Source organism: Hippocampus zosterae, chromosome 3 (genome assembly GCF_025434085.1).
Source record: "Hippocampus zosterae strain Florida chromosome 3, ASM2543408v3, whole genome shotgun sequence".
NCBI classification, from domain to species: Eukaryota; Metazoa; Chordata; class Actinopteri; order Syngnathiformes; family Syngnathidae; genus Hippocampus; species Hippocampus zosterae.
The window spans coordinates 6113175-6135413 of record NC_067453.1 but is presented as its reverse complement, the minus strand read 5'-3'; the positions used below and the strand labels follow the sequence as shown (position 1 = coordinate 6135413).

At 42.8% G+C, this 22239-nt stretch overlaps 1 protein-coding gene across 1 annotated transcript; it reads right to left on the bottom strand.

The window, feature by feature from the left end:
• Window positions 1-260: 260 nt before the first annotated feature.
• det1 (DET1 partner of COP1 E3 ubiquitin ligase) lies at window positions 261-21720 on the bottom strand. Its single transcript, XM_052060900.1, has 9 exons — window positions 21473-21720; window positions 9472-9828; window positions 7117-7383; window positions 6766-6978; window positions 5834-6057; window positions 2386-2515; window positions 1821-2011; window positions 1515-1706; window positions 261-889 (listed from the first exon to the last, which is right to left on the bottom strand). Exons 2-9 carry the CDS (start codon window positions 9718-9720, stop codon window positions 700-702), a joined length of 1656 nt encoding a protein of 551 aa, XP_051916860.1. The 5' UTR covers window positions 9721-9828; window positions 21473-21720; the 3' UTR covers window positions 261-699.
• Window positions 21721-22239: the final 519 nt, after the last annotated feature.

Sequence of the window (22239 nt, the reverse complement as noted above, 5' to 3'; positions counted from 1 at the left end):
GGCACGCCTCCTCTACTGCAGGGAGAAAAAAACTTTTAATCATGAATGCTCATTGTGTATTTGTAGCCAAGTTCGTCATTTTGATAGGCTAATGTAGCTCACATAGATTCATAAAGCATGTGTTCAAGTTTTGAACCCAAAAGATATATAGATAAGTAAAAGATAAGTCCAACATTTAGAAGAACCGGTTGCCTATTGTTACTTCTGTCAGTTTTTTTTTTACCCTTCTTGGTTTAAGTAAGCAAAACACAAATCCAATATTAAAAAAATGAAGTGGTCAGTTTATTATGATAAAACAAACATTACGTATGCATAAAAACCAACCGAGTAAAAAAAAATAATTTAAATGTCTTTTCCTCACTTAATAAAATGACGTGCTTGTGGTACCATTTGATGTACAATTCCCAGTATAAACAATCATTGGTTCCTCTTGGAAGTTCAGCGAGAGACAGTTCCCAAGTACTTTCTTGCAAAACTCCATCAGTTACTGAGTGTTACTTCTCCATCTTTAAGTGTTTTTGGCTGGGGAGGAGGAGGCAAATTTGAGTCCTTACTACAGAGAAAAAGGCCAACTGACCGCTGAACAAAGAGAGTGCGGTGGCATAGACATTGATGGCTGTTCCCATCAAGAAGCGTCACCTCTGTCTTTGTATGTCTTTGTAAAAATGTCTATTTGAAATGTGTCCTCCTGTTTGTTCCTCATGCATAAACATGCCTCATGTGGAAGTTGACCACATACTCAGCATTTGTGCGCTGGACAGAAATGGCAAAGGGTTCGAAAGGGTGGAAGGTAAAAGCCACCAAGCGCCGCACAGCGTGGTTGACCGGCCGTCCGAGCAAGCCGGCCTGGATCTTGAACTTCAGGAGGCCAGAGTCACGTGCATAGAACCTGGTGTGTGTGACAAGACAACTTTGTGATGCATTTGAAAGTCATTTTTGACCCCAGCTGCAGCTTCTCCATTGAAATGAATGGGAATGCTTTTTTTTTGTTTCCAGCAACACACACACACACACACGCACACACACACACACACACACACACACACACACACACACACACACACACACGACAACCGAACTCAGTTTTGCGCCCGCTGTACTGAGTGAGTTAATTGTTGTAATTTTTTCACATCAATTTCTGAGATTTTAATTTCGATTGGGTTTTTTTTTCTTCATATTTTCCACTCTACTCACTTTTTGCACCTACTCCATCTTTTAATGGGGTGACGTTCAGTGCTTGAAAATATTACATCCTGGTCTGTTGTTTCAGTCTTTTTATCTTTAAAAATGGAAAACCCACAACAGACTCACTGCGCGTTAAAATTGTGTGAACTGAGCAGATGTTGTAAAGTTTGCTGCTGCCAACTAGTAGTGGAGTGCCTGAAGCTCACTAGTAAGCCCAATTTTTGCTTGCTGTCAGAGTAAAATTGTAACGCGAAACACGGTTAAGATGCAGTACTCATCAGTGAAGATACCGCTTTACGGTGGCAATTTCCCCCCGATTTGATCGCTACCTTATTGGGTGGTCTCCGCAGGTCTTCGGCCTCTCCATCACAGACACCCACTTGTCATCGTAGCTGAATAGTGACAGGTCGAGGTAAGGGCTACTGCTATAGGACTGCGCACTAATTGGCAGCTGACCCAGCAGCCGGCGCACCGCCTCTGTATGGCCGCCATATTTGGCATTCACAATGGTGTCTTTGAATCTGAGTCACAGACAGAGATGCGAATCAACACTGAGTCAGCAGTCTTAAATTTCAATCCTCGAAAAGTACATAAATAAAATCTATTCATAGCAGTGTGGTTTCCCTTCATTGCACCTCCTTTGGACTTGTCGAGCGTAGTTATTTGAAGAAGCTGAACAGGGGAACTGGACAGCCTGGCTGTGCAGCGTTGCGTTTCTGTACAGGTCGCAGAAATTCTCAAACAGCTCCAGCAGCTGATCGGAAGTGTTCTCAAAGACGGCCAGCACCTCGGTCGACACCATGTTGTACACAACAAAGAAAGATGGCTGCCACAGAAAGAAGAGGTTTTGTTTTGAGAGATTTGAGGTAGAATAAATGGGGAAATATTGACTAATACGAAGGAGTGAAAAAAAAAAAGCAATACTGCAACTAGGAATGCCAAGACGCTACAGGAGTCTTAAACATTCTCGTGTGCGTTTGGGAAAAGAATTTTTTTTCAATGCACAGAAATATGGTTTAATTAAATTCTTCTGTTGATATCCTGAATGAGTCGCAGGATTGAACCAAGTCTTAAGAAGAGAAGGCCCTTGGAGACAAGAAAAAAGGAATCCTTTTCATACAGCACAGACAACAAAAGGCATGAGGGAATAGGAAAAACCCAACAAAGAGCGTGTGTGTGCACGCACATGTGTGCGTGTACCTGTGAGGGGTCTGTGACCCTGAGCGTAACCACATCTTCACTTGTGTATTTAATAAAGAGATGATGCTCATCCAGCAGCTGCATCTTCCACATCCTTAGTCTCCTCAGCTGATCGAAAAATTGGAAAAATCTAACAAGAAGATTCAGAATAATATGAAAAAACAAAACCCAGCAGCTACCGTTGCAACAAAAAGTATATTAAAATTTCCATCAAACCACACAGGACTATGTATTCGTTTTTTACGAAAACATTTTTCATGCAAAACATAGTTACGCAAAGATTATTGGTTCAGAAAATGAAAGAATGGATGTACAAATCCTATTCCAATTAAGTTGGAAAATTGTGTTAAACATAAATAAAAAAGGAATATAATGATTTTTAAATTATGATCAACCTATATTTAATTGAATACACTCCAAAGACAAGATGTTTCATTTTGAAACTAATAAACATAATAGTTTTTTGCAAATAATCATTAACTTTGAATTTTGTGGCTGCAACAATTTCTGAAAGAGCGAATGGTTATTCGTCTCTGTGTGTCCTGCGATTGGCTGGCAACCAGTACACGGTGTCCCCCACCTACTGCCCCAAGACAGCTGGGATAGGCTGCAGCATGCCTGCAACCCTCGTGAGCATAGGGGGATTATGAAATGGATCGATGGATGAACAATGTTCCAATTTCATTGGAATTGGGTTTGGATGACGGGGAAACGAGATGTCCGGTTGCGTCATTGCCGCGCGTAACTATAGAACTGTCTGTGTGGTTGTATTACATTTATTATTATACTGTATGCAGTATGTTTACAATCACCAGGTCAAGTGGCTAGTTTACACTTTAAATGTTTGCTTTCATATCTCAAAACCAAGGTTTGGTGAAATGTTTTGTATTTTATAAGAAATGAAAATAAAATCTATTATTATTAAATACATTCACTCCGGTGGGACAAAGAGAATGCTGATGTTGATTATTTAAATTTTTTTGAAGAAATGTACATGTACAAATGTAATCAGGCCACTTGCAGAACTCCGGAATGCGTGGTGTGCCATGAGTAATGGAATTCCTTCGGGTACCAACTTTGAATGGGGTTCAACATAGAAAGCTATGATTTGGACCATTTCACCCACTGTTATGTTTATTTTTTTAAATGAACCTCTTTTAAACTGCGTTGTGCGATACTCCGTGCACTGACCGCCCTTTATGCAGGGACACGATAGTTAAGATTGATTACATTTTTAATTACATTTGTGCATCAAATGGGACGTGTGTACAACACTGGGACATGAGGATGACACAGGTAGGACATTTGTGGTAAATGGCTTTGCACCAGTGCATGGTGATTGCAACGCATATCATTATGAAATGCGTTTCGAGATCAATCGGCAATGTGACATGTCGCAATAATGTTTAAAGCACAATATTTAGAATATTTAGTGCAGAATGTTAAAGCATGGCTTCTATGTCAAAAAAAAAGACAGCACAGCACTGATTTTAAAGTTATTGTACTGGCTTCCAGTTCGGTTCAGTATTGATTTTAAAACTCTCTTTTGTTTTTAAATTCCTACATGGGCTCGCCCCACAGTAATTGTCTGACCTGCTCTTGCCCTACACCCTGGCGCATCACCTGAGGTCGTCATATCAATGCTTGCTCACCATAACAAAATCAAAGGGAAAACATACAGGGGACCGCGGTTTTTCAGATGCTGCTCCAAAATTGTGGGATGAGCTGCCTCTGCACCTTAGACAGGCCAATTCAATTGCTGTTTTAATTAAAATCCTCTATTAAAATACGCTTGTTTTTCCTCCGGCTTTTACCTCAGTTTGAGATGTTGATGTTTCATTTATTTTTCTATGTCTTATTTTCTAAACATGTTTTTTACTTTCCTGACATCGGTTTTATACGGGTCGAGTGTCCCTGGTGTTTTATCGAATTTCATGTATTTACTGTATTGATGGCGACAGTCAGATGCTGCAGCAGACATTTTCATGTTGAATGAACGAATTCATGAACGAATTGTAAGTTGACCCGTGTCACAGAAAAGATCGTGGTCAATCGAAATTGAGTCAAACCTCGGTTTTTGAACGTCTCTGTTATCGACCAAATCGGTTTTCGACCAAACATTTAAAGTTTTGTATGCCTCGGATTATGACCGAAATTCGGTTCTCGACCAAACTGAGCGCACTTGAATGCGCCACTCGACTTCTCTCGACTTCCTTAAACGAGGAAGTGACGCTTCCTCGGGTTGATGAAGAAGTGACGCCTCCGTTGTGAGCAGATGTGTTCAAAGATTTAAAAAAAAAAAGAACGTCCATTGTGAGCAGATGTGTTCAATAAAGATTTTTTAAAAAGTAGACGTGTTTGTTGAGATTGACGCAAATTGGACTGTTATTTCTGCATGGCACCAAAGAGAGCAAGTGGAAGTAGTAAAGCTGCTGAAAAAAAGAGGAAAATAGTGCACAAAATGATTGAATTTAAGAAAGATTTAATAGTGAAGTCAGGTGTGTCTGTGTTGGCTAAGGAGTTTGGCACGCGGAAATCATCAGCATCCTATAAAAGAAAGACCATCATAAAGCCAATGATGTGGCTCAGGGATCTCGTGTGTTTAGTGAACCAAGAGGCTACAAATATCAGAGGAAACGGAGAAACGTTTGCTTATTTTCATAAATGAGAAACAGCGAGCAGGGAACAGTCTTAGCCAAGATATGATTTGTGGCAAAACAAGTGACAGCCAGTTCAGACAAGGAAGCTGCCGAGAAGTTTAAAGTTGTGTTTGATTGAATCTCATCAAGGGCGAGGTATGTCTTCGCCAGCAAACTTTTAACATGGACGAGACTGGACTTGTGTGGATAAAGCGGTTCAGAAAATGGATGGAGGGATGCTACCTCATACCGTAGTGTAGGATTGCAGAGAGAGCGTCCATAGTTATAGCCATTACTTTAGGGTTTATAAATTTAAGGTGTAAAAGAACGCAATCTACAATTGTCACGATGAGAGAGAGAGAGAGAGAGATATTCAATTTTTATGTTACAATGTCAATGTTTATGTTACAATTGGTTAAATTAATCATACAAAATGTTTGTAGTTTGTTGTAGCCTTCTTTCTTTCTTCTTTCTCATTACTCATGTATACAGTTTATGGTGTAAAATAGTTGAAAAAATGCTTTAAAAAAGTTGTTTTCTAGACTTGGAACGGATTAAATTTTTTTTACATTGATTATAATGAGAAACATGGTTTCGGTTTTCGAACAATTCGGTTTTCAAACAGCCTTCTGGAACGGATTATGGTCGAAAACCGAGGTTTGACTGTAGTTGCAATGCATCTTATTATCAGCATCATTTCAGATTAGTGTGGCTCCCGCTTTTACATGAAACACTAAGTTTGAAGCAGCTTTCAAAAAACTTGTTTCAAAATGTTGGTGGTGAAAAGGCCAAAAAGCCCAAATCTGTACCTCCTTTTTGCAGTCGCACTGCCATCCTGTTCAGCCTTTCTCCACAGGTAGACCAGCAGCCTGTGCTTAAGAGAGTTGATCGTTTTGTCTGTGTAGAGACGCGGGACGCCCGGCTGGCTCTCAGCCTGAGTCTCTGTGTAAACAGCCGAAAGAGTCAAGAGATCATCCTCATAGCAGAACCTCCCTATGGTCCTGACATCCAGAAACGTTCCCTCCGGAGTCACCTGCAAAGTCGAGGGAAAGACTTAGGGCGGGGGTCGGCAACCGGCGGCTCCAGAGCTGCATGCGAGCCTTGTGGCTCCCTGGAGATTTTTCAAAAATGTTCAAAAATGGCAAAAGAGGTGGTAGGGAAATATATATTTTTTGTTTTAATATGGTTTCTGTAGGAGGAAAAAAAATGACACAAATATTCTTAACGTTTTCCGATGCTGTAAAAATGTGTACAATTAATATTAAATTTCAACGTTTCTGTAAACGAAGATTTGCGTCCTAGCCTGCGACACGTTTCTATGAGCAGAGCGGCATGCCAGGCAGTTGGCTGTTGCAAAAAAAATAAATAAAAATAAAACGGGAAACAAAACAGCCTTTCATGTACAATTCACTGGGGGTACTGGCAAAGAATGATAATGTGGAGGGCTGAGAGAAGCATTTTAAAATGGTGCACGTGAACTATGATGGTTAACACGCTGCAAAAGTGCGTCCCATGCCTTGGCGTCGCGTCTCGACGAAGGTAGGTCGGAATGTGTTGGTAAGTGCGTGCGGTAACGGGTCGATCCTATATGGCTCTTTCAACATTTTGAGTTGCCGATCTCTGAGTTAGGGGATGTTACTAGATTCTTTCCGAATTGCCTAATTGTATCTGCAATTGATAGCTTTGGGTATTGCCAGTAATTTGCAACGGTAGGTGCGTCATGCCAGAAAAATCTGACTACCTGAAAGACATGTATGGTCTGCTGCTGGACCGACAGCACAGCCAGGATGTTTCTGTAGAGGTAGAGGCCCTGATTGTGGGACAGGATGATCTTGTCAAATTTAAAGGACCTGGTGTCACACAGCCTGCCCGTATGGAGGTCGATGATGTGGAGGGAATAGTCCTCTAAAGGGGAGCGAGGATTAGGAGTCACAGATTCGTTGTTGCGATAAACCTGTTGGCAGAAGACAGCATATGTTGAACAACTACACACTGAATAAAGTGATTTTTATATATTGAGAAAGAGAGAGAGAGAGAGAGAGAGAGAGAGATTTTTAATCTTGCAAGGCAGTTAAGATCTTTGATGCTGTACCTCAAAGAAGTACGGTTGTGGCTCCTCGGGGACATACACGGCTGAGCCGACAATGACATAGCGGCAGTCATCGGTGAAGAGGCTACATTCACGGTTGAGGTGCTCTCCATTTGATGCCACATTAGTGACATAGAGCAAGGAGAAAAAACGTTCAAATAGGCGGCCTCGGATATTGAGGGAGCGCTGGTCATTGGCTGTTAAAAGAGTCTCACCCTCCTGGCCTCTCAGCAAGTCCTGAGCAGCTTGGCAGCCTTGGTATTCATAAATCTGCAAGACAAATACTGCATAAATGATCAATGGATACAGTAAGAGGTCTTTGTAAATTCTGGTCAATAGCTTCTGACCAGCTCATATCAGTCTGGCACAAGAAAGTTGAAATTAGAAAAAAAGACTCCTTCCTGTTACAATGCCAGTTTTTTGTGACATAATAGATGAGACCAAGAAAAATGATTTTAAAACCGTGTCTACCCTTAACAATCCCGTCAAAAGGTATTTGCCTGATGTTCAAATTATTATTTTTTATTCACACATCATTGATTAAGATCAACACATGCTGACAATGCTGTCAAATAGTGTTTGCCCCCTCCCTGATTGATCAAACTATTTTGATTTCACACAGAGACTACCCAAGGAAATACAAAATACAGTTCCTAAATAAATGCCAATCTAATTTATAAATGTGCAGAAATAAATAAAAAATCCCAAACTACCTCTCCCTAGGTGTAAAAGTAATTGCCTTTTGTTAAATCACAAAGTAACTGTGACTAACGACAGTTTTGGGAAAGCTGAGTTCAATTTCACAGGCAACAACCAAGCACCACATTTGTTGAATCAAGAAATCATATAAATAGAATCTCTCTGACGAAGTGAACAAGGTTACAAGATCTCAAGAAACAAATGCATCATGCCACGATCCAAAGAAATTCAAGAAGAAATTAGAAAAAAAAGTTATTGAAATCCAGGCAAATAAACTGCCACAGACTGTGACCCTCCCCCCTCACCTTCTGACATCTGCTTTTTGCACTTAAACAATTCACTACCTAACTTCAACCCGCAATAATCGCACATGCCCTTGGTTGTCTGTTGATTGCTATTTATTGTTTATATTTGTACTTTTTTTTATACAGTTCAGTTTTCGCTGCCCTTATTTTTAGCTGTGTGTATTTTTAATGCACGACAATGAATGTGGTGGGCAGGGACAAAGGGAACAGTGACATGCCTGTGGAGGAGGAGGTGAGGGAATTGAGGGAATAGTCAACCGATGGAAGGTGTAGGCTCCAGGAGGGTGGATGGAGGGCCGAGACATATCGAAAGGTCCTGATTGGCTCTATCTGAATGTCCACTGTAAGTCAACTTCTCAATGGCTTGAAATAATAATAATAATAATAATAATAATAATAATAATAATGGAGTGTCCTAGTCAAAGTTGAGATTTGAATCTGATTGAAATGCACTGGACTAACCTTTAAAAGGCTGCTCAAACTCAAAATCCCTCCAGCGTTTCCGAAGTAAAGCAATTGTGCTGGAAGAGTGGGCCAAAATATCTCCACAGAGATATGGAAGACTCATTGCTAGTTACAGAAAAACCTTGATTTTGGTTGCTGCTTCTGAGGGTGGCCCAACCAGTGGTTTTTAGGGGCAATCCCTATTCCTAGAGGGCAATGTATTTTTTTTTCCTCCCTTAATAACTAAAGGCTAAAATGTAAAACTGCATTTTGAATCATAATCAAATGTGTTTGATGTTCAAATGTGAAAATCATGCAAGAAAAATAAAAATTAATAAGGGACAAACACTTTTTCAAACCACTGTAAACAGCTCCCTGAAGTTTTAAAGTGATCTCTTATTGGCCATTATATTTTTAATAATATATCCAGTGCTGATCCACTGATCCATTTTCTAATGTGCTTCTCCTCACAAGGGTCATGGGCGTGCTAGAGCCTATCCAAGCCGTCTTCGGGCAGTAGACGGGTCGCACCCTGAACTGGTTGCCAGCCACTCGCAGGGCACTCATGGACGAACAACCATGCACACTCACATTCACACCAAGTAACAAATTAAGAGAGATCAATTAACTTGCCATGCATGTTTTTGGAATGTGGGGCGGAAACCAGAATACCCGGAGAAAACCCACGCAGGCTCGGGCAGAGCTTGCAAACTCCACACAGGAAGGCCAAAGCTGGAATCAAACCCTGCACCGCTGCGCTGAGGCCAAGGTGATTTACAGTTGACCACTGTGCCGCCCTGACCAGTGCTGACATTTGTCAAAATTCAGAATATTGGTCTATCCCGAATTACATTCAAGGGGTGTGAAAAAGACAGTTATTTTATACTTGAATCAATGAATCAAATTTTACCTCCAGAGATGTCTGGTCAGATGAGAAAGCGATGAAGCAGCGGCCATCAGGTGAGAACTTCCTCAGGAAACAAGGAGGCTTTTCCACATTGACTACCGTAAAGTTGGGAAACAGGTTCTGGTGGAAGCAGCGTACTCGGTACCAATGCGCTCCTGGTCGGCCCGAACAGACTCTACGCTTCTCAAGACGATGGACCACATTTTGATTCTGGATGCGTCTGGGCTTAAGGGTGGGTGTGTCCTCATCCATCACTTCAGAGCATTGATTCAAAGCTCTGCTTATTCGGTAGATGGTGTGGACAGCTGGAGCGGCTGAACAACTACATCAGTGCCCAGCTACCTCATTGTTTAGGAAAAACTGAAATGGAGAAACAGAAAATCTGTTATGACATGCTGCTTTTAAACCACAACTGCAAAATTCAATCATTATAGGGAACAGTTATCCCTGAGTAACTGTCACACACAGCACCTTTCAGGCTCTGCTCCTTATTCACTACTCAAAATATGGTTTGCACAATTTAACGATACCCTAGCCAGGAATGCAACACTTCAAACTTTGTAGTCCTGGTCATATTTGAGCATGCCCAGGCCAATGTATCCAGAATACGGGCGCAATACCTGGATGATTCAACCTTGAATGTCATGAGCCCGATTTTCCGAATTGAGAACAAGTGGAACAAATTCCACACATGAAGGCCCGTGCCCTGATTTGAACCCACAACCACTGAAACGTGAGGCGGATGTGCTAACCAGTCGACCAACGCGCAGCCTTATCATATTGAATTTGTCAAAATGAAACACTAATTAAAATCGTCTTATCTACCGTGTCACATATTTTCTCATTTAAAACAAACAAACAAAAAACTGACCAAGGGACATCTGACAACGCCCTACATCAGGAGGGCCCAAGGTTGGACCTCAAGAGCCCCTATCCCCAGCCTGTTTTAGATGCCTCCCCAACACACTTGATTCAACTATCATCTGATCATTTGAAAAGTGTGTTGGAAGTGTGAGACATCTAAAACAGGCTGGAGAGGGGCTATCAAGGACCGGGCTTGGGCTCCCCTGCTCTCGATTGACAACAGATGTACCGTGGTGCCTTTTAAAGTCAGCCACCTGATGCTGCAAAACCAGCGGTGCATCATTATCGGTCCCAAGCAAGGATAAAGGTTTCAACAACAAAGACATGTGACATAATAATTGGCCCAAAAAAAAGAAGAAAAAAATCACATGGAACAAGAAAGATGCAACTTGAGACCCAACTAGGCTGCCCCCAACAAGCAACAGTCAAAGTACACGCTCTGACACTCGAGAGAAATGAGTGATGGTGACAAATTGATGAGGGGACTGATGGGCCCTGTTAAAAGGGATATGAAAGCCATGGGTGCACAGAAAGAAAAAACACTTTATTGAATTGCACCGATTCAGTATTGTGGGGAGTCAACATTTTCATGCACTTTGAATTTGCGTGGTATCGTATTTTGAAGAATTAAACATTACCATAGCGATCAGAGTGTTGCGGCCAGGTTAGACATTCCTCGTGTTTATTGTGATCTCTCGAAAACACCAGTGTTCATGCAGCTCTTACCATATTATTTTGTAGTATTTATCCGCCACACCTTAAATGCCACTCCGTGAAAATATTGTCTCACATAAACCGGTCCGTGGTGCAAAAAAGCTTAGGGACCCCTCCTCAAAAACAACCAACCCCACGCAGGTCCCGCTGGCCATCTTCTCGTCCGGGACGTTGAAAGTGCGATAAAAGGTCGTCAGAACATGTAAATTTGGACTGTATTTCAACGTCGATTAGACATGTTTGTTAGAGTCGAGGAGACTTCGGCTAGTTGTACATGTACAAACTATAATTCTTTTCAGTAGCCATATTAGTACACACCATATTGTGTGTGTGTGTGCACATATACAGTATAAGATAAGATATCCTTTATTTGTCCCACACTGGGGAAATTTACAGCCTCCAGCAGCAAGAATGTGGGTAGAAAGAAGAAAAATTTTCATCCTAGCTTTTAGCTTAGTTAGCATCCTTCTGTTGCCCACCTCCTCCAGAGTGTCAAGGGAGCAGCCCAGGACAGAACTGGCCTTCCTGACTAGTCGCTCCAGTCTCTTTCTGTCCCGGGCTGAGATGCTGCCTGACCAGCAGACAATGCCATAATGGATGGCCGAGGCCACCACCGAGTTATAGAAAGTCTTAAGGAGCGACCCCTGAACCCCAAAAGACCTCAGTTTCCTGAGTAGGAAGAGTCGGCTCTGTCCTTTCCTAATCAGGGTGTCCGTGTTTGTAGACCAGTCCAGTTTGTTGTTCAGAAGAACACCTAGGTACTTGTAGGAGGTCACCCTCTCTATGTCCATACCCTGGATGTTCATCGGTGCTGGTGAGGACCGTTTCCTGCAGAAATCCACAACAAACTCCTTCGTTTTCCTAGGGTTGGTCTGGAGGAGATTCTGCTGCCACCAGTCCACAAAGTCCTTCGTCAGTCCCCTGTAATCCCGATCGCCCCCCTCTGTAATGAGGCCAACAATCGCAGAGTCATCGGAGAACTTCTGAAGGTGGCAGTTTGGAGTGGCGTCTCTGAAGTCCGAGGTGTAGAGGATGAACAGGAATGGAGCCAAAACAGTCCCATGCAGCGCTCCAGTGCTGCAGAGAAGCCTGTCCGACTCACAGCTCTGCAACCTCACGTACTGTGGCCGATTTGTGAGGTAGTCTATGATCCATGCTGTGAGATGGTGGTCCACTACGGCGTTCTGCAGTTTGCCTCGCAGTAAGTTGGGCTGGATGGTGTTGAAGGCACTGGAGAAGTCAAAGAACATGATTCTCACAATGCTCCCAGCCTTCTCCAAGTGTGACAGCACAGAGTGGAGGAGGTAGATAATGGCGTCTTCCACGCCGATGCCAGGCTGATAGGCAAACTGCAGCGGGTCCAGTGGGCGAGGACGAGTCTCTCCAGCGTCTTCATCAGGTGAGACGTCAGCGCCCCCGGTCTGTAGCTGTTCTGCTCCTTAGGGTGGGGGATCCTGGGCACTGGGACCAGGCATGAAGTTTTCCACAGCTGTGGAGCTCTGCCTAGCTTCAGGCTCAGGTTGAACATGTGCTGGACAATGTCACACAGCTGGTCAGAGCAGGTCCTGAGGAGCCGGGAACTGACCTTGTCTGGACCTGCTGCCTTCCTCACATTCATCTTCCTCACCTGCTCTGTTGTGACGGACAGGCAGGAACCAGGTGACATACTGGGTTGATGAGAGCTGGTCGAGGGGGGGGAGAAGAAGTCCTCAGTGAGAGCGATTGCAGTTGGTGGTTGGGGGAAGGGACAGACGACTGGTCGAAACGGTTGAAAAAACGGTTCAGTCCATCTATATATATATATATATATATATATATATATTAGAGCTGTCAGTTTACCGGTAGTGTGTTTTTATTGGCATTAATTTAAATAAATTTTAATGGGAATACATTTTTTCTCCCGAGATTAACGCATCACACGTCACAGCGTTACGTTGCTCTATAAATAAACCAGAAAGAAAACAACAAACGTGCTGCATGGGTCCACGCACGTTTGTTTTGCCAGCCACGGCAGCGCGAGACACCGAAAACGGATACTTAAAGAGTTTATGAATGGAAAGTTTACTTTTAAAAAGTTGCCAGATTGCTCCACTGACAAGACCAAAGTTACCTGTATGTTTTGCAGTCGTAAACTGAGCTATCATCATAGCACGTCGAGTCTGAAATACCACTTAATGGCCAAGCACACAGCTGACGCGAGTACTCCACCCCCTCGTCTCAGACAGAAAGCTATGGATCATTTCAAAGCGAAGAAAATGGATGACACGACGAAGAACAAATTTTCTGAAGCCATAGCTAAATGTATAGATACTGCATGCAAGCCTGTCAACATTGTCCACAGCTCGACTATAGCAGAAATAATTTGCATTGCATCTAACGACTCCACTACAGATTGCCAGCGAGAGCCTCCATTACAAGCCGCGTAGAGATTTTACGTAGCGGAGAAGGTAAAGGTACACCAAGCGGGAGAAGACACTCTTTCGGGAGAGAAATAAGAGACTAGGTTGATGAGCCTCTGGTGAATAAAGAGCAGGCAGCCTGTCAAATACGATGTATGCCACTGACGCGATTGTTTGGAACTATCTTGTGTGGAAGGTTACAGTGTTCCGTGTCCATATAAATAAAGCGGGTGGAGGTTCTCTGTGTTCGTCTGACTGACGGTGTGCTGAGCTCTGCACGTCGAGAGTTCAGCGGTGCAGTCGTAGCGACTGCAAATAAAACCTCTCCGGTGTTGTCATCGAACCAAGTGTAGTCATCCGAAATGATGTCTACACAAAACCGTAGAGAGACATCCGTGCAAGAAGGACCAACAGAATCAACATAGCCTGACTGCTGTGTTCAAAGCAAACTTGAGAAAAACGAAGTATGCAACCGTGGCTTAAATCCACTATAGGCCGAGTACTAGTTTACCTTAGATGTGCACTTTATAATGTTATATTGCTCTGTTTTGATTCCATAAAAAGAGCTTTTAAAGCAGCCGTTGTGTGACAAAATATTTTTTCACTGTTGTTGATGGACAGTAAGATTGTGTGAGAGATTATCTCAACTCAACTCAAATGTATTTATAGAGCACTTTCAAAAAACAAATCCAAGTCATGCTGAGTAGAATGCTAAAGAATACAAGTAAGTTTTGAGGAGGGTTTTGAAGATGGGCAGCAAGGAGGCTTGCCGAATGTTCAGTGGGAGGTCATTCCTGAGAGAGGGACCAGCAACAGAAAAGGATCGATCCCCCTGAGCCTCAGTTTAGTTCTTGGTACTTCTAATAATGCCTGGTCCGCAGACCTGAGGCGCCGGGCAGGTGTATAGGGGCGGATGAGCTCAGAGAGGCAAGGTGGCGCGAGATCATTTAGAGATTTGAAAACAAATAAGAGATTATGTTAAGAGATAAGATTATGTATGAATAACTGCTCCAAGTGACAAATGTTCTTGTAAAATTTAAATTATTTCAGTAAATATTTGCATTTTGCACGTAGAAAACTGATTCATGATTCCACGTTGATGAGAGCATTAAGATGGGGAAAAATAGGACAAAAAAAATATAAAAGGAAATTCAGAAACAATCAAAAATGCGTGAGTAATCACGATTAATTTTTTGTGAATTTAATTATGACAGTTGCATTTTTTATTAGATTAAATATTTTAATCTTTGACAGCTCTAATATATATATATATACACACAGTATCTATATCTATACATATATACTGTATATATATATATATATATAGGCTCAGGACCTGTTATATTATATATACAGTATATTAGCGCTGTCAGTTTCGTGTATTATTAACGGCATTAATTTAACTAAATTTCAATGTGATTACCGTATTTTCACGACTATAAGGCGCCATTAAAAGTCTTAAATTTTCTCCAAAATGGACAGTGCGCCTTATGGTGCGGAGCGTCCTTTATATGCGCTGAGTTCCAAAATCTGACTGACTGCCGACACGCTGTTTATCTAGAGACAAGGCTGAAGTGACGGTGAAAGAAGGCGGCCAATCAGGGAAGGGTGGGCGTGTATACATACATACATACATATATACAAGAGAGAGAGAGAGAGAGAGAGAGAGAGAGAGAGAGACAGAGAGACAGAGAGACAGAGAGACAGAGAGACAGAGAGACAGAGAGACAGAGAGACAGAGAGAGAGAGAAAGAGAGAGACAGAGACAGAGACAGAGACAGAGACAGAGACAGAGAGAGGATGGTGAAGGGTGGGCGTGTAAGTGGACGCCTCAAGCCAGTCTCGTGTGAAGCTTTCCCACATTTGAAAGTAAAGAACAGAGCGAAACATGGTGGCAGCGCGTGTGTGTGTAGAAAGAATGGAACAATTGTGCAAGTACCGTAATCCATCAAAAACGCCGCGTTCCCTCTCGTTGTCAGTCACTCTCATTGCCATGTGGCTCCTCAGAAATGATGCCGGCTTTGCAAAAAACTCGAACAACAGTGCAAGCAGACACGTTCGTCCAAGCAGCCACAATCCATTTGCAAATTGTGGCGTAACTCGTCCAGCGCTGCCTCTCACTCTTTGTAAAGTAGTGTTTGCCGTCGATCATCCATTGTTCCCTTGCCGTTCACAACTTTACTTTGAAAGCCCGGTTGATGCCGATGTCCAGCGGTTGGAGTTCTTTAGTCAAGCCTCCGGGAATAACGATGTGCACTTGGCACCAGGACACCCTAGGCCGCAGTTCGATGATCGACTTTGTAGTTGTATCATCGGATATGCGGCCGCATGTTCTGGACACTCGGGTGAAGAGAGGGGCGGAGCTGTCAACTGATCACCACCTGGTGGTGAGTAGGCTCCGATGGTGGGGGAAGATGCCGGTCCGTCCTGGCAGACCCAAACGTATAGTGAGGGTTTGTTGGGAGCGTCTGGCGGAATCCCCTGTCAGAAGGAGTTTCAACTCCCACCTCCGACAGAGCTTTTCCCATGTTCCGGGGGAGGCGGGGGACACTGAGCCCGAGTGGACCATGTTCCGTGCCTCTATTGTTGAGGCGGCCAATCTGAGTTGTGGCCGTAAGGTGGTTGGTGCCTGTCGTGGCGGCAATCCCCGTACTCGCTGGTGGACACCAGCAGTAAGGGATGCCGTCAAGCTGAAGAAGGAGTCCTATCGAGCCTTTATGGCCTGTGGGACCCCAGAGGCAGCTGACGGGTATCGACTGGCCAAGCGGACCGCGGCTTCGGTGGTCGCCGAGGCAAAAACCCGAGCGTGGGAAGAGTTCGGTGAGGCCATTGACTTCCGGACGGCTTCGAGGAAATTCTGGTCCACCATCCGACGTCTCAGGAGGGGGAAGCAGTGCACCACTAACACTGTGTACAGTGGGGATGGGGCGCTGCTGACTTCGACTCGGGACGTTGTGAACCGGTGGGGAGGGTACTTCGAAGACCTCCTCAACTCCACCAACACGCCTTCCTTGGAGGAAGCAGAGCCTGGGGACTCTGCGGTGGGCTCTCCTATCTCTGTGGTTGAAGTCACCGATGTTGTTAAAAGTGGAGGAGTTCAAGTATCTTGGGGTCTTGTTCACGAGTGGGGGTAGGAGGGAGCGGGAGATCGACAGGCGGATCGGTGCAGCGTCTGCTGTGATGCGGACGTTGTATCGGTCTGTCGTGGTGAAGAAGGAGCTGAGCCAAAGGGCGAAGCTCTCAATTTACCGGTCGATCTACGTCCCAACCCTCACCTATGGTCACGAGCTATGGGTCGTACCGAAAGAACGAGATCCCGGATACAAGCGGCTGAAATGAGTTTTCTCCGCAGGGTGTCCGGGCTCTCCCTTAGAGATAAGGTGAGAAGCTCAGTCATCCGGGAGGGGCTCAGAGTCGAGCCGCTTCTCCTCAACATCGAGAGGAGCCAGATGAGGTGGCTTGGGCATCTGATTCGGATGCCTCCTGAGCGCCTCCCCGGTGAGGTGTTCCGGTCATGTCCCACCGGGAGGAGACCCCGAGGAAGACCCAGGACACGCTGGAGAGACTATGTCACCCAGCTTGCCTGGGAACGACTCGGGATCCCCCGGGGAGAGCTGGAAGAAGTAGCTAGGGAGAGGGAAGTCTGGGCTTCCCTGCTAAAGCTGTTGCCCCCGCGACCCGGCCCCGGATAAGCGGTAGATGATGGATGGATGGATGGATGGATGAAATGATCCATAGCTGTCTGTCTTGACGAGGGAGCGGAGTATTCACATCAGCTGTGTGCTTGGCCATTAAGTGGTATTTCAGATTCCATGTGCTATGATGATAGCTCAGTTTACGAATGAAAAACATTCAGGTAATTTTGCTGTTGTCAGTGGAACCATCTGGCAACTTTTAAAAAACTAAACTTTCCAATCATAAACTCTTTACGTGTTCGTTTTCGGTGTCTCGCCCTGCCATGGCTGGCAAAACAGACATGGGCGTGGACCTGTGCAACACGCTTGTTGTTTCCGGTTTATTTTTAGAGCAACGTAACATCCGCTGTGATGTGCTGCCGCATTAATCTCGTGAAAAAAATATGTAATCACGTTAAAATTGATTTAAATCATTGGTGCCCATTGGGTAGATCTTGATCTACCGGTAGATCTAAGACAGGTCCCAAGTAGATCCGAGGAGTGTCGAGGAGAAAAAAAAAAAACGTGTTTTTGTACATGTTAGTAATATTTTTGTGTTAATGTACGCTGCATCCTCAATCATCCTCAGTCTCATTTTCACACAAAAAAAATAAAAATAAAAATAAAAAATAAAATAAAGCAGGTAAATCTTGAATTGAAATCAAATTGTTTGCGCTCAACAGTCTGCAATTGGAGCTTGTAATCAGAGCTGTTTCGCTCTATCTTTTATCGTCATTATTCTCATTCAGTTTGCTTCGTGTACAATTCACAGAGGGAACGGGCAAAGAATAAGAATCTAGAGGGCTGAGGGAAGCACTTTAAAACGGTACGTGTGAGCTACGATACTTAACGGGCTGCAAAAGTGCATCGCTTGCTTCCATGTTTGGCTTTTCATCACGGTGCGCGTGTGTGCGCATGCATGCGCGTGCGTGGTAAGGAGCGATCCCTGGAGTTTGGTTGAACGAAATGTCGATCTTTGGTCCAAAAGGTTTGGGGCACCCCTGATTTAAATTCATGCAAATAATAACACACTAAACTGACAGCTCCAATACATTCAACTCCATGTAAATCGTCTCGTAAATATTTTGTTTTGTAAGCCTTGATGCATTAATATTAATTTGTGCAATAGCATTACCTTGAATTTAGTGAGGTTAGTACACAGCCATTGCCATCAGTTATAAGTAAAAAGACGCTGAATCTATGCTTAACTGCGGTCAGATGGTGACGAGAACAGGGGGCCGCCGCTAACGCTAGTGATGTTCAACTATGCAAAACGAACCAGAGGAGAGGAAGAAAAATGGCCTATCGAACAAGTGACCCAGAATTTGCAGCCCCTCCCAGCTCATTCAAGGTACAGTTGAGAACAGAGATGGAAAAAAAAAACAGATCCGAGACAACTGGGACAAGATTTAAATTAGGCCAAACAAAAAAGATCGTTCAATTTAAGCATAGGGTTGGTAGGTAGGACAACGTTTTAGGTAGGAAATCTTTTTTTTCCATCAAAAATGTAAACAAAATCACCATAAAACATTCCTACTGTTTCAGAACTCAAAACCTGTCTAGTTACACGCTGTAGACCCACCTACCTTCTTCTGAAATTCTTTGTTTTTGCTGCTTTTGCATGCTGCTTTCATCATGACATCGATAAGTCAATACGGCTGCTTTTGCCACCGTTTCTTGTGTTTTTTCTATACATCTAAATCGAATCGCTTCGGTCAGGTAAAGCATTTAAAACTTGAAACACCTTACATATCCATCTCATCAATGTCATGGAATTCACAGTTGGCACATTGACACTGTGCTATTTTCACATGGTTTATACTGGTGTTCATCAAATGGTTTGCTGAATTTTTTCAAAACATCAATGGATGCTATTTTCTTAACATTACGGTGCGAGCATGCGACTGTAACACAGAAAACGCGGTTTAAACTGTCGTCGGAGATCGCGGATGCTGCCATGATGATCTTGTTGACAGACAACAGGGAAAATGACGCACGCGCTCAACGTGAATATCGCCAGAGTTTGCACCAAACCCTCGACACAAAAATGTAGAGGGTTGTTTGAAGAAAAAAACAAAAAAAACATTACGGTCGGCATTTTCGATGTAGAAATTCTCGGTCGGTCACGTTACAGGAAACAAACTTTTTTTTTCTCCGCCTTATGAAAAAATACCTAGTAACTAAACAATAGAACCTTATTTATACAAATAGTATTCATTGTATTATACTTTCATATGATTATGTGATTTTGTATTGATTGAACATCAATAAATCTACTTAATGTACTCAGGCCATGTTCAGTGCATGATGTTCATAGATAATTGCAGCAATTATAATTATATAATTATAAAGGTTTCTGCAAAGTCCCATTTTCCTGGAAAGAGGTTTTGAAATTGCCTTACAAGAAACAGGAAAATGCTCAAAGGACATTGAAATAAAACTGCTAATTGCTCCATGCACAATTATCTTGAACTGAAGAATGTAGTGTTAATATTTTAATTCCATGCATTGAAGGAGTAAATGGAAGGATGTGAAATTATGTACTTCATTAATCAAAGACATTCTTCTTTTTCCGTCTTATTGTTAAGTAGAAGACATGGAGGTGCATGAATTGTGCAAAACCTGCAGGAAGGAAAATTCCTTTCATTCAAGAGGGCTTGTAGCCATCTTTTATGAATGTAAAGGTCAAGTGTGAAGTAAACTTGGCCAACCATATTTTGTGTAATACAACAAAAACTTTTTTAAAGGTACTTTTGTCAATTTCTTTTTTTAACACAACCAACACAGGTTCATAGTTAGAGCCATGAATACGGTCTTAACAACGAAAATGCTTTTGTTTGGCAATGTCTGGCGAGTGATGTCATTCAAAGAATTCAGAGTCGCCAGTCGGCCATTATACCGCGTTTTTGATTGTCCCATTAACTGCTCTTTGCCATTGTTATTGAGTTATTCAACTAAAGCACAGCACCGAGGCTAGGTACACCTTCAAGCAAACACTTGAGTGGCCAAAAGAAATGAAGAGGGCTTGTAAATGGACCTGAAAATTGGAACAAAGTCAAGTCAACAGGTCACGTCAACAGTATTTATAGAGCACTGTCAAACATCCATCGCTGCATACAAAGTGCTGTACATGGAGCAATTTAACATGCACAATAAACAGTAAGACAAATCGTAATAAAGGCAGTAGAAAGCACCAAACAGTAAAACCAAGAACAAATCTAAGTCATGCTGAGTCGAATGCCAAAGAATACAAATGAGTTTTGAGGGTTTTGAAGATTGGCAGCGAGGAGGCTTGCCGAATGTTCAGTGGGAGGTCATTCCAGAGAGAAGTCTTAGTGCTTGGAACAAAGAACGCTCGTTGACACCACCCTTAAATTAATTGCGAAAATGAATAATGACACGGACCAATAATTATAATAATAATAATGCTGTTAGTTCTCCGCACGATAGGCAGGTCAAATTGCTTCAACAAATGTGGGTGTCTCAAAACGTCATTCCAGCCTTGTGCAGCGAGGTGAGAGAAGGACATTGTAAAGGTGATAAAGGTCATTTCATTTTACTCTCCCACTACAGGCGGTATGTAGTTAATACTTGTTGAAGATCAATGCAGATGTTCAATACACTTGAGAATTGAAAGATGATTGCATTAAAATTGTTTTTGCACTAACATTATCACTATATCAATGGCATTAAACAAACAAATAAACAAATGATATTACGGTACTCTTTATTCTGGGAGAATATATCATCCATAACAGTTCACAACACCCTTAAATGATGCTCTTTTGTACGTTTAAGAGGTGACTCGATGTTTTCGCGTTTTATTACATGACGTGTTTTCCAATGCAAATGGAAAATGTGGGACCATCTTTGTACAAACTATTTAGACTTAATTATGCTTAAAATGACCTGTGTGCTGAAATAAAACAAACTAGGGCTGGTTCATTTTGTGTCAAAAATCTCAATTTCTAATCTGACAAGTTAGATTTTTTTTTCTCATGATAACAGGTTTTGGACAGGTGTGACACTGGTTTGTTTTAAGTTGTCTAAGAATAAACAAATGGAGCCTTGTGGCTGAAGCCAGAAGGGCGCTGTATTAAGTTTCCAATGGTGTTGACAACGTTTTTTTTTCTGAAAACACGAGAGGTAGGTATTTCTACTCGGGCGAAAGTTCGTTGTCTTCCATTTGTTTCTTAGTCTTATAAGACAATGTAAGGGGTGAAAGGAATGCTGGTTGATTACAATGACCCTCTTTTAACGAAATACAACGATTCAACGCAACTTGTCACGTCACTTCTCCGTTGCCCTCACCGTCAAACAAATGCGGGTCTTGCAGCTGCAGCGCTTACTTACGGTACTGTTGGCATCTTTTGAAGATATGTCAAGTTAGTAAACTGATCCGACACAAGCAACAAAGTTAAGCGCACGAGCCAAAGAGCTTAAAGAGCTTGGGAGAACTCGACATTGAAGTCCTACAAATTCAAAGGAATAAAATACTCACGTCTCACGTTCGAGCGCATTCCTGGATGCAGCTCTTGTGCCAAAGCAGATAAACGCTGTTTGTTGCGAGTTGCGTTGTTGTGGAAAGAAGAGGGAACGGAAAAAGGAGAAGAAGACGGCACACACTGGTTACATTGGATCTTTTTATACAGCGCCATCATTTCTTCATCAGGGCCAAAGAAGGACTGCACTGAGTAGTCCAAATAAAGCATGCATGATGCCCCTCAAACTGCACCGTGTGTTTAATATGTAAAAATGACTTTTTTAAAAACTTTTCAAACAATAATTTATACTCACTTGTTGAATTTAGCATTTATAATTTATTTACTCATGAACTAAATATTCATCCATCCACTCATCCTTTATCTGAACCACTTATCCTCAAGATTGCCAGGATAGTGAAGCGAAACAGCCCAGACATCGATTTCCATTCATGACCATTGTACCCTAAAATCACTTACCGATATGATTTGGGGGAATAGAAATTTAGAGAAAAATAGAGCCTGAAGCTGGGCAGAGCTCCACAGCTGTGGAAAGCTTCGTGCCTGGTCCCAGTGCCCAAGACCGCCCACCCTAAGGATCTGAACAGCTACAGACCGGTGGCACTGATGTCTCACCTG

What these genes read in the sequence shown, in the direction of transcription:
- det1 (XM_052060900.1), bottom strand. Translation starts at nt 9,720, where the DNA reads ATGGATGAGGACACACCCACCCTTAAGCCCAGACGCATCCAGAATCAA. An exon ending in AGTGCGACTGCAAAAAGGAG is followed by an intron (nt 2,516 to 5,833) that starts GTACAGATTTGG and finishes TCTTCTTGTTAG; the next exon opens with ATTTTTCCAATTTTTCGATC. An exon ending in GGGTCACAGACCCCTCACAG is followed by an intron (nt 2,012 to 2,385) that starts GTACACGCACAC and finishes TTTCTGTGGCAG; the next exon opens with CCATCTTTCTTTGTTGTGTA.